The sequence below is a fragment of the Musa acuminata genome, chromosome BXJ2-3, assembly GCF_036884655.1.
Source record: "Musa acuminata AAA Group cultivar baxijiao chromosome BXJ2-3, Cavendish_Baxijiao_AAA, whole genome shotgun sequence".
In the NCBI taxonomy this organism is placed as follows: Eukaryota; Viridiplantae; Streptophyta; class Magnoliopsida; order Zingiberales; family Musaceae; genus Musa; species Musa acuminata.
Window position 1 is genome coordinate 44723040 of NC_088340.1, and position 12873 is coordinate 44735912.

Sequence of the window (12873 nt, forward strand, 5' to 3'; positions counted from 1 at the left end):
ACTGGTGGCCCATGTAACTTATAACTACTCGCTATTGTGTGTATCGGTCATGATGCTACCTGATAGGACACGTTTTGAAATCTACCACTATTTATGATCACATCAGCATCAGCATTTAGGACAGTACACCTCAGTCAACACAAATCCCACAAAGGTCGGATAGCACTGACCAAGCATAGCGTCGTCTCGAAAAGATCGAGACGACACCGAACAAGTACTGCATCGACCCGCAAAGGTCGAGACAGCGCCAACCTAGCACAGCACCCACCAAGTACAACGTTGTCCCGCAAAAGCTAGGACGACACCAGTCGTGCACAGCATCGTCCCACAAAAGTCGGGACGGCACCGACCGAGTATAGCTCTACCTAGCAAAAGGTCGGGACGGCACCGGCCGTGCATAGTGCCATCCTGCAAAAGCAGGGATGGTGCCTACCGAGTACAGCGTCGCCCAGCAAAAGGCCAAGACGGCGCCCGCCAAATACCATGTCGTCTCGCAAAGGTCAGGACAGTGCCGATCGCGCCCAGCGTCATTTCGAAATGCTAGGATGGCACCCACAGAGTGCCCCCCGACCCACAAAGACCGAGACGACGCTAAACCGAGTACAATGCCGACGATAATAAATAGCCCAGGTACGATCAATCCCCTTGGGGGGAAGATAAAAACCCCTTGAGGGGTCAGACAGTAGGGGTTCCTCTTTGGCAACTCAATACTAACAAGATCTTCGAAGAGGTCGAAGTCGGGAGACCCTTCCCGACCCTGACCTGTGTGCAGGGACCAGAGCCCGAGGAGCAGGTGGTCAGCTCCCAAGGGTCCCCAGGTCAGTGAAGTCGGAGCTCAAACCCAACCCGCCATAGGTGGACGTTCTTGCGCACCCGGGACCAAACCATACCAGCTCGCTCCTGCCACGGTGTAAAGGATCACTATCATTTTAGCGCTAGAAGGAGGGCCCGAGGCCTGCATCTCGTTATAGTAAACTCGCTCCCGAGCCGTGCACCTTGGTTATGAGCCCTTAGCTCCCCTGTGGGAGGGAGCACTGATAAGGTCATTTAGTCCCACAATGGTTGAGGAGTATGGGAACCAAGGGCTCATAAGTCCGTCAGGTCTCTCTTACCCTCAAAGGCGCTTTTTGGAGCTCACATGCTCTGAAAAGGATAAAATCGTGCGAGTACGCCTTTCGCCTAAAGCGAACAATTTCTCGCAAGCCTATGAGTCGCACCAATGGCCGATCGACCAAATGATCCCTTATCATTATCATAAAAGAGGGCACATAGGGTAATTGCAAAAATGCGAGTGCACGTAGCAATCATTTTTTACTACTTATAATTTTATTTTAAAACTTTTAATATTTTAAAAATATCCCTCGAATGTGAATATCTATTTTCTTTTCTTTTCTTCTCTTCTCCTCGTCGAGCAACAATGAGTGACATCAAATGATGGGTGGCAACAAACGATGGCATGATAATGTTCGCTTGACAGAGTGAGTTTTTGTTTCCTAGATGGCCTAGCATTAGGGGACTCCGTGATAAGTTTTGTACAAATCATATCATTGGATTGCATCTCATCTAGTTAGATTGTGGTAATTTCTACCTTGGATTTTTTTGGAGTTATGTGAAAATGAAAAAAAAAATTCTACCCTAGAGATCCAACTAGTCGGATCCCCATCTTCCCATCTTGGAAATTCCACCTTAACACGTACATAACTTGTGTCATATTCTTGGTGGCTATTTTCCTATATCTTCATATATGTTTAATGCAGAACTTGAAGTTTCATCTTGTTGAAACTTACTAAAATCTTAAATAGACTATTTTTGAAATTGTTAAAGGTTTCTTGTAATTGGTTCTCAATTTTGGCTTACAATGCTTCAATTTGGGCTTTCATTGAGTTATCGATAGCCATTATGTAAGACTATAAATATGTAATCCTTAATTCTTATTTATGATGTTTGGTCATGGGCATCAACACTATCCTATTTAGTGTAACTTTCGATGATGTCAGCTCGAGAAAACATTGGGGGATGTAGCTGGGATACGAAGTTGCTGTCATGGCTAGGAAGCTGGCATCGATCAAGGCAGTGTTGAGAGTGTGGCTGGGAGGCAATATTGACAAGGAGAGTTCCACCTAGAGTCCATCAGGACTTGGACTCTTAATAAATAAATAAATATCAAATGAACTCCTATCCAACTCTTACTAAACTAGATAAACCCAATAAAATATTATTCAAAGCTAAAAAAAAATAAAAGGATCATAATAGCTATCCCCACTAGAGCCTCATATGAAAAGCGAGTTAAAGTCATTTTAGAATATCATAAGACAAAGCTACCTAACAGAGTGGTACAGATTGAGTACTTGGTGAAGTGGTAAAAACTTTCTTGGATATAAATAAGTTGAGAGCCTAAAGACACTATGCAACATAAAGAAGTAGCATCGAAACCTATCAGCAAGCATTAGCAATTTAAATGGGGGAGAATGTCATGGACGATTGCCGCTCACTTACAACACATTCATCGATGGATCATACATATGTTTGACAACATATTTTACCTTATTTTTATATGTTTTGTTTGAAATCTATAAGCAAAAATAATTTGTAGAGTGATCATACATCATAATGGGCACAACAATCTCAAAATGACCTAGTTTTCGTATGTTATGATTTATTTTCTGTAGATAGTGGTGCCGTACAAAATGTTAGTCATCTTACTATTCTAGAACCATATAGGTGGCATAGGACTCGTTGGGGGTTTGGAGTAATGTTAGGTGTTGATTGAATTCATAAGTTCGATGTAAATCCTACAAAAACTTGTCAACGTGTTCCACACTTGGTGAGCAGTCGCTTGTGGACTTATGACTGTTCATTTGGCTTCCAAAGTTTTTATTTTCTCTTTTAACTTTTTTCTCTCTTGCATACCATGTATTTGTTGAATTACTTAAAAAGTTGCCCTCTTTACGAGGCATCGTTTTTAGAATCGATCAATTTGCTCTTTTACATGTGTCCTTTGAGGCTTAAGTGAGATTACAACTAAGTTGATCATTTGTCAATAGATAATAACGTAAATGTGCCTAATGACTTAGACAATTCCAACTAAATCCATGACAATATAGGAATTTATCCCGAGGTTTTTTTTTTTTTGAGAAATCACCCTTATTATTTTGAAGGGATTATCAATAGCAATGAGTTGTTAATAGTGAAAAAGGCTATGGATAATAGACTTCTTTATTTGTGTTGATGTTATTTTTAATAAATCCTAATTTTACCCTTATAACATTTTTAAATCAATTTGAATTATTGAACATATCAAATCCCTAAGCCCTCCTCTCTTTGTCTTTTTCTCCTCCCCTTGTCTCTTCCTCTAATTTCTCCTCCTACTCTTTTAATAGTTAAGAGTGAAGAGACAAAGGTGGGGGTAGATAAGGAGGGGGAGGGAGAGGTGGAAGGTAATGGAGGAAGAGGAGGATAGAGAGAAGGTAATGGAGGAAGAGGAGGAGGAGGAGAAAGAAGGGTAGGAAAATGAGGAGGAGAAGGTGGAGGAGGCGATAGGTGTAGAGGCGGATGAAGTAAAGAAGAAAGGGGAGATGGCGGACGTGGAAGGGGAGGAGGATCCAAATTAGTTCCCTGATCCAAAATGACTAAAGACATTATGAGAGTGATATTTATGAAAAAAAATATAGCTCAAGATAAAAATGATTATGAGGGTGGTCATTTAGTAAAATACAATTATGAGGGGATTCTATTTGATAAATTATCCCAAAAAAAGGATTGAGATAAATTTTAAATGGAGGGTTATAAAAAAGAGATGATTGAGATAAAGATGAAATTTCATGGAGTATTTATAGGTACATGTACATGATTTGAATCAATCTAAATAATATATTTCTTGATTTTACAAGAGATATTTCTATTATATCAATATTTTATTTACACCTTAAAAGGTATATTTACATCATATCATACAAAATCTCTATTATATAATCATTCATTCAATTTGTACAAATATATTATCATTTTCAATAGGATCTTGAGATGATCTATTAAAAATTTTATTAGCTAAATTTACTGACACCTTAATCACGAGAAGTATGAATTGGATGAGGTATCTGGGTAAACGGAGCATGTGGCACTAAACGGAGCCACCTAGTCCCATTGGGAACAACGTTATATATATAAATAAAAGTCCGGCGAGGAAAGATGCGACATGGTGATGTAGCCTAGGAAACATTTTCATCACTACTTGCGTTTCGTCTGTTCTGATCCCCCTCCACTACAAACAAGCTAAAGTCCTTCACCCCAAATCAAACAAACCAACCCCACTGCAAGTTCGGGTCTTCCAGCTCGTCTCCTAGTGAGATATGTAATGGATCATCCATGCATGGCCTGTTATATTTGGCAACACTCACCCTGTCCGTGTCATTGCTTTGGCAAAATTCTATGGCGTGCTATGGAAGTTTTGGGTCAAAGACAGTAGATAGCTATTTCATCTGCTGTTTGCTTATATAGTACGTCCAAATCAGCGTATAACCTGCGCAGCCGCGCTGGCTTGGAGATGGACATTTAAAATTACGACAAATGGGCTTTGTCTGAGATGGTCCTGAAATCACCGTCTTGCCTTGTCCTCCATTGCTCCATAAAGACAAAAAGAGGAACCAGCACATATAAACACACCACCTTCAGGAATTCTGTGTGTTCCTGTAAGGGCTCCTTTGTGCAAGGTGTCACGCCGGGTTCTCTCTCGTTCTCCTTGCACCATCACCTTTGCGAGGAAGGTGGAAGCATGGATGTGATACCAGTGAAGAGTGAGACTAATGGCACTGGAAGGCGATTGCATGGTGCTGCAGTACTGGTTCCATCCAATGGGAATCAAGTGGTAAAGGTCATAAAGAGGAGAAAAAGGGAGCCTACGTTACCACAGATCGGAAGTGATGCCAACAGGGAGATGATCGATCAATCTTCTACTTGCAGCACGATGAAACGAAGTTCAAGGTTTCGAGGTGTTAGCAGGTACACGAATATTGTGGGAACATCTAGCGACTACTCTTTCAAGTAGCACCACCTGATGATCAGATGTAATAAATAATATGACAACTTTGCAGGCATCGATGGACGGGTCGTTTCGAGGCCCACCTTTGGGATAAAGGGTCTTGGAATGCAACACAGAGGAAGAAGGGGAAACAAGGCACGTTGTTTCAGATTCTACTTACCATTTCCTTCTGCCTTTTCTTTAATTTTATTTTTGTTGTTGCTAACGATTTGTCTGAATTGTTGCTCGATTTGGGACAGTTTACCTTGGAGCCTACGATGAGGAAGAAGCAGCAGCAAGAGCTTATGATCTTGCAGCGCTCAAGTACTGGGGACCTTCAACCTACACGAACTTTCAGGTATGGCCTTTCCGAGGTGTTGATTTTTCTGAGAGCATGTTATGAACCGTAATACTGGATAACAGTTAACGATGGCAGCACAGTCAACCGAATGTTTTGCAATCTCCTAACCGATCTTTCGTCTATGATTATCAAAACATGTGAAACACACACACACACACTCTCTCTCTCTCTCTTTCTAATTCATAAAATAGGAAGGAGCATGTCTCGTTACCATCTCCTGACAGCTGAAACGATATCACGTCTAAAACTCACTTGATGTCCAACCAACCATTCTCCCGTTCTGGGCATGAGATTTTTCGCTAAATGATGGGATTTTCCCTGCGTTCCAGCACTCCTAGTACCTCCTCCATCTGATAATACGTGCTAATTTTACAGTAAAGTCTCTTAAGAAAGCACGTACATAAAGTAAAAAAGAAAAAGAAGAAAATGCACATTCAAATATGACAAATTATAATCAAATAGTATTTCATGGATATGATCAACGAATTTCAGATGTTTCCACATCTCAGTGTGAAGAACATGTTGACCAGTGTGGCAATATGGTGTATCCAAATTGACTAACAATCCACCCAAACTTGTCAGGTATCTGACTATGAAAAAGAGATACAAGTAATGCAAAGCGTCACAAAAGAAGAGTACCTAGCATCAATAAGGAGGTTTGCACTTTCATTTTTTAGCCATGGAATTCCAGCTCCTATCATCAATATGAATGCCTGCCTCGCTCCTTAACCTACTTCACTTGGATTTAATTATGGCAGGAAGAGCAGTGGTTTCTCAAGAGGTGTATCCAAGTACCGGGGAGTTGCTAGGTATAATTATTTAAATACTTGGAGGCTGCAGAACAATTTCTTCTCTTCAGTAGCCTATCAACATGCATGTACTAAAATCAAGGAGCTGGATATATATATGCAGGCATCACCACAATGGAAGATGGGAAGCAAGGATTGGCAGGGTCTTCGGGAACAAATATCTCTATCTCGGCACTTATAGTAAGTACTAGACCATATCTTTTGATTACTCCCACAATTGCTACCAACTAGACGGAAGGGAACACATGAGCAAATTATCATGGATTACAGGCACTCAGGAAGAAGCTGCCCGTGCTTATGACATCGCCGCAATCGAGTACAGAGGAATAAATGCTGTGACCAATTTCGATTTGAGCACATACATCAGATGGCTAAAGCCAGGTGCCTCCTCCAATGTGCGCAATACTACAGGAGAGCAACATGCAAATATTGATGAATTTTGTGCACTGCAAATCCCAGACAACCACTTCTCAACAGGTCAAGCAGAAGAACACCTGAACTTCAACCCCTTTATTACTGAATACATGAACTTACAGTATAAGCAGGAATACACGGCCGATCAATTCCCTGGTGGTGGTGCTGCTGCTGCTGTTACTGGTTGCACTGGTGCAAGCAGCAAGTCCTCTCCTACCGCTCTTAGTCTCTTGTTAAAATCCTCAATATTCAGGCAACTTGTAGATAACTTCAGTGCGGTCAAAGAAGAGTTTGAAGGAGATGGCACCAAGGAAAGGAAACGACTGCAGGGAGAACATGATCAGAGCAATGGTATCTTTTATGAAGAAATGGCAGGTGCACCGTATGTTCGTGATCCGAACGATGAGCATGGTCAAAGAATTGAGCTGCTTCGGGAGACGGTTTGTTGTTATGAGCACAGTGAGCAGCAGACACACTGGAACGGTATTATGAGCATATCGTCGATGCAGCAGCTCAAGTAAGGAAGTCCTCGAGGGAGTTGCCGGAGTCTTAGTTGAAAATCTAGACGGCAGTGTCATTCTAGCTGGTCTTGTCGTGTATATCGCCCTCACATCTCCTCCGACTTGTAGTAACCTTAAAAAGCGACGAATAAAGTGCACCATCTCTTGAGAATTCTATCTAGCCTCCTAAAGGCTTGGTCGATTGATTGGAAGAATTGATGTCGTAGGAAGATAATTCGGGATGCCAATTATCGTTCGGGATAATTGGTCGATGATTGGAGGAGGAGCAGCAACCCCGACCAAAACAAGGGAGAAAATAACAGTGCTGGCTTTAGGAACGAAGAGGAGCTACTATGTTCCGAGGGCTCCATCCATTAACCAATGATTACAGTTTCCTGCATTTGTAGCTGTTGGAGAGTTTCTGGGTTGGACTGGAAATGGAAGAAAAATCAGGTAATGTCTTGATAGACGAGCTTCCTCAGCCTGATCTCTTTCCGGATGTTTTGGCTGCAAGCGTCGACCAAGACGAATCCAGGTGTTGGTGACGGTTGTCTTCACTTACACGGTTGATGAGTCCAAAACTTAACTGGATTCAATTTTTTTATATCATCCGATCTGTTCTTACACCTACTAATTTTATTTTGTCCAAAGGACATCCAACAATGTACCGATAGGTGCACTAGTTGGGAGGAAGAGGCCCTTTTGATAAACAGATAATTTCCTCAAAGTAGTTAAGAAAATCTCTAAGCAATTGAGGAAATCTCTGAGCGAGAAAAATCTTCCTGATTGAATGTGTATAAATAGCTATCAAGAGTTCACTATCAAAAGCAATGAACTATGCAATTACATTTCATACATTTTATAGTTTCTTCTATAATTTCTATTTTTTTATCTTCTTCGTTTAATTCTTTATAGGGCTTCGGAGCACCTTGCCTAGAGTAAACCCTATTCTCGCTGTTTGACTCCTCACACAACCTCGAGGTGCTCGACGCCGATGCTGCTTACCTTGTTTCGTAGTGTTCTCCTACCTGAGTTGGCAGCTGCCTATCATTTCCTCTACCTCATAGCACCTCGACAACATTAATCCAAAGCAATAAAGCAGTCACCTCCTGCCAAAGCCCCGCGACCACTTCCCGACCAGAGTCCACCGCCTCCCCTTGGGTCACAGCAGCAACCGCTCGACCATCCCTCTCCCGGCGATGTCTCCGCCCCTCAGCCGCAGCCATTCGCTGCAGCCTACTGCAGCACTTGCGGCTGCTAGTATCAGATCACACTCGCCGCAGCAGCAGCGATTGAGATAATGGTGGTGCCGCCGCTGTTGCAGTCGTTGTCGCCACGCCCACTGCATCGACACTTCTTCCGTGGGCAACGCTCCTAAAGGAAGCACAGTCGCAGCCTTTGTTTCTACCGCCGGTTGCTGCTCCCTTGCCAACCGAAGTCTTCCACTGAAAACTCCGTCGCTCTTCCGGCCACTAAACTCCAACACTGCATTACTGCAACTATCTCCAACCTTATAGATTTCTCTAGCATCGCTGCGAAATCTCAACTGCATTCTGCATCGCTGCAGAAATTGGTGCAGCCTTCTCCAGCATCGGTGCAGCCTTCTGCTGCTAACACTGCTACAACCACACCTCAACCCTTAGAAGAGGGAACACCTTAAAGCCCTCAAATCCCAACCACCAAGCTCTACCAGTACCTCTGGAAGAAGCAGCAGCTCTCTTCGGCATTGCATACAGCGACCCTTCTATAACACTTCTACCGTTCCAAATGTCTTCATACCTCTGCCATTCCATTTTTTATCCCAGGGAACTATAGCACTTCTCAAAGTCTTATCACCATCAATGCGGCAGTACTCATTCCCTTTAAATTATCCAAAGGCGGCAACTACGCATCTTGGCGGGCACAACTTTCTAATCTTCTATTTAGTTATGATCTCCTAAGTTACGTTGATGACTCTCTCCCAGTGTCCACCTGAAATGGTCAACATCCCAGGCGAACCCAGTCTATTGTCAAATCTAGCCCAAAAACTATGGTTACGTCAAGATCGCCTCATCCTCCAAGCTATTCAAGCCTTAATTGCTGGATCCGTTGCCCCGTTGATATCCTCATGTACGACTGCTGTAGAAACATGGTGCAAGTTACAAACAACATTGGCAAATCGCTCGTGTACTCGTATGCTCGGACTTCTTTATAATATGATGAAAACGAAATAAGAGGGAAGTACAATTACTGATTATCTACAAACTATCAAAGTTATCATCGATGACTTGGCTTTGATAGGTCATTCTCTCAGTAATGAAGAAGTCCTAATTCATACCCTCAATGGCTTAGGAGGCAAGTACAAAGAACTGACAGTAGCACTTCGGGCATGCAACTCATCAATATCATTCGAAGAACTCTACGATAAGTTGATCGACCATGAGACGTACTTGAAGCATAATGATTGGTTGCTTGGACCACCTATTACAGCTCAGGTCAATCAAAAATCTAAGAGGAAGAGCAACCAGTACAATAAGTACGTCAACAACGATCTAACTAAGGGGCCCAGACTAAACCCCCCTTATCTCTATCAAGGTGGTAACTTTCATAATCCTCAACCGTCGTATCCTGACTTCCCAAGCCACCAACGAGTCGTTTGCCAACTATGTGGTAAAGTCGGACACTCCGCGAAAGTCTGTCGGTCTCGCCCCAGACTCCTTACTCCATCACAGTGGCCTTAGGCGAATTTCCCCTTCTTACTGCTCACTCTTCAGTCGCAGCTCCAGTTGATGAATGATATCGTCGTCTTGGTCATCCCTCCCCTTTTATCCAGCAAAAATTACTTTCTCGTTATTCTCTTCCTACTTTGAAAATCAATAGCACTGTCACTCATTGTGTTGCTTGTCTTTACAATAAAAGTCATAAACTATCTTTTGGGACAACCTCCATTTCTTGCTCTAAACCATTTGAAATCATTTATATCGATGTATGGGGCCCTACCCTAATTCTTTATTTTGATAAGTTTTATTTTTATGTCATTTTTGCAGACTATTTTACTAAGTACACGTGGTTATATCCTATCCACCATAAGTCTGATGTTTCCACAATATTTACCAACTTTCGAAAGTTGATCGAGAATTTTTTTCAATCTTCCATTAGAATAGTTTATTCTAATGGCGGAGGCGAATATCAAGCCCTCACATCCTGTCTCTCCGCTTGTGGTATACAACACCTCAAGTCACCCCCACATACTGTCCAATTGGTCGGCTCTACCGAACGGAAACATCGGCATATCGTTGAGACTGGTCTCTTCCTTCTACATCAAGCATCCATGCCACCACCTTTCTGGTAAGAAGCTTTTCAAACTACAGTTTATCTCATTAATCGTATGCTTACTCCAGTCTTATAATACCAGTCATCATTTGAAAAATTATTCCACAAGCTTCCAAATCTTCATAAACTTAAAGTTTTTGGCTGTTTATGTTATCCATGGCTCCGTCCCTATGCCTCACATAAGCTAACACCACGATCTAAGCCTTGTACTTTTATAGGCTATTCTCTTTAACATAATGCTTTTCGATACTATGAACCCCAAACTAAAAAAGTTTTTATATCACGTCATGTTATTTTTGAGGAGTCAGTCTTTCCTTTTCAAAACAATCCTACTATGCAGGCTACTCCGATAAACATACATCACTGGAATATACCTCTGATCTCATCACACGAACCTCCCACGACACCGTCCAGTCCTTACCGTCAAGATCTGTATACTACTATTACTCTAGTTCAACAACTTCTCACTCTCTCTATTTCTCCACTCCCTTCCTCATAAGTTTTCCCTATTAATGAAGTAATACCCTCGGCAACATTGCCACTAGCTTTACCTTCTCCTAGACCTAGTGACAATGATGTGCCGATGGCTGGTCCGGTCCATGACAGTGACTCGCCCTCGACTATACCACCGGTACAATCTACCACTTTCGTTGCCCCTAGACATCCAATGACAACACGCTCCAAAAGTGATATTTTCAAACCACGTCAAGTCCTTGACTTACATGCTATAATAAATTCCTCCACTGAGGCCAGTGAACCCACTACAATCACTTAAGCTTAAAAATCTTCTCACTTGCGTAAAGCCATGTGTGACGAATATGATGCTCTCCTCCATAACTCTACATGTACCTTAGTATCCTTTCATCACACACAAAATATCATCAGGTGTAAATGAGTCTTTCGAATTAAGCTGAACCTACACGGATCCGTTGTCAGATATAAAGCACGTCTAGTCGTCAAAGGGTTTCATCAATAACCTGGTGTCGACTTCACAGAGACATTTAGTCCCGTTGTTAAACCCATAACAATTCGTCTTATCCTGAGTTTGGCCATCTCAAAGGGCTAGCACATACGACAATTGGATGTTAACAATACATTTTTACAAGGGTCGCTTATTGAAGACGTCTTTATGTAGCAACCACTTGGTTTCGTTCATCCTTAGTATCCGAGGCATGTCTGCAAACTTTAAAAAGCTATTTATGGACTTCGTTAAGCTCTAAAGGCTTGGTATACCGAGCTTGGCTCATTTTTGACCTCAATTGGCTTCATCAATTCCAAGTCTGATACCTCGTTATTCATTTGCCAACACAATATATCTTTTAGTGTATATGGATAATATTTTTGTCATAAGCAATGATCCTTTGAAGACTCAGGCATTTCTAAAGCACTTGACCGATCGATTCTCTCTCAAAGATCTAGGAACTGAAAGCTACTTTTTGGGAGTGGAAACAACATTTACATCTTCAGGTCTTTTCCTATTACAAAGAAAGTATGGTCTTTTCCTATCACAAAGAAAGTATATTCAAGATTTATTATCAAAGACAAATACGCAGGATGCGACAGATGTTACAACTCTTCTCTCTACCAGTGAATTAGTTAAATTATGTGATGGAAGCCATGCTATAGATTCGACTCAATATCGATAAGTCTTTGGCTCTTTACAGTACTTGGCTCTCACCCGTCCAAATATCTCATAAGCCGTCAATAAATTATCGCAATTCATGCATCAACCATATACTACGCATTGGTCTGTAGTCAAACGAATTTTGCGGTATCTTAAAGGGATTCTTAATCATGGTATTTTTCTTTGCAAAAATGCTTCACTCCATCTCTATGCCTTTGTTGATGCTGATTGGGCAGGAAACTTTGATGATAGAATATCCACGTCAGGGTATATTGTCTTCCTTGGAGCTACTCTAATCAGTTGGAGTTCTAAAAAACAAAAGACGATTACACGATCTACAACTGAAGCTGAATACCATGTCATCGCCACCGCCGATGCTGAACTCAATTGAGTCACAAATCTGCTCAAGGAACTCAACATCAACTCCACAGTTACTCCTACAATATATTATGATAATATTGGAGCTACCTACTTATGTGTCAATCCAGTGTTCCATTCCCGCATGAAACACACTGCCATCAACTTTCACTTCGTGCAAGATCAAGTAGTTAGACATCAATTCCGTGTTTCTCACGTACATATGGCTGATCAACTAACAAACTCACTCACAAAGCCTCTCGCCCGTAAACTATTTTCATCTCATCAGTCCAAGATTGACATCCTTGATGGAAGCTCAATCTTACGGGGACATGATAAACAGATAAGATTTCCTCAAGGCAGTTGAGAAAATCTCTGAGCAATTAAGGAAATCTCTGAGCAGTTAAGAAACATCCTCCCTACTGAATGTATATAAATAACTATCAAAAGCCTACTATCTAAATGAACTATACGATTAC

The 12873-nt window shown here is 41.7% G+C and overlaps 1 protein-coding gene across 1 annotated transcript; it reads left to right on the plus strand.

Moving 5' to 3' along the window:
* Positions 1 to 4751: 4751 nt before the first annotated feature.
* Positions 4752 to 7122, plus strand: LOC103980023 (AP2-like ethylene-responsive transcription factor AIL1). The gene is made up of 7 exons (XM_018823287.2): positions 4752 to 4998; positions 5091 to 5173; positions 5278 to 5375; positions 5961 to 6034; positions 6137 to 6187; positions 6291 to 6367; positions 6458 to 7122. Exons 1-7 carry the CDS (start codon positions 4772 to 4774, stop codon positions 7120 to 7122), a joined length of 1275 nt encoding a protein of 424 aa, XP_018678832.2. The 5' UTR covers positions 4752 to 4771.
* The last annotated feature ends 5751 nt before the right edge of the window (positions 7123 to 12873 follow it).

Excerpts from the sequence above, each read along its gene's own strand:
- LOC103980023 (XM_018823287.2), top strand. The coding sequence starts at position 4,772 with ATGGATGTGATACCAGTGAAGAGTGAGACTAATGGCACTGGAAGGCGA. Across the intron at positions 6,035-6,136 it reads TACCTAGCATCAATAAGGAG|GAAGAGCAGTGGTTTCTCAA; the intron begins GTTTGCACTTTC and ends TAATTATGGCAG. Across the intron at positions 6,188-6,290 it reads AAGTACCGGGGAGTTGCTAG|GCATCACCACAATGGAAGAT; the intron begins GTATAATTATTT and ends ATATATATGCAG.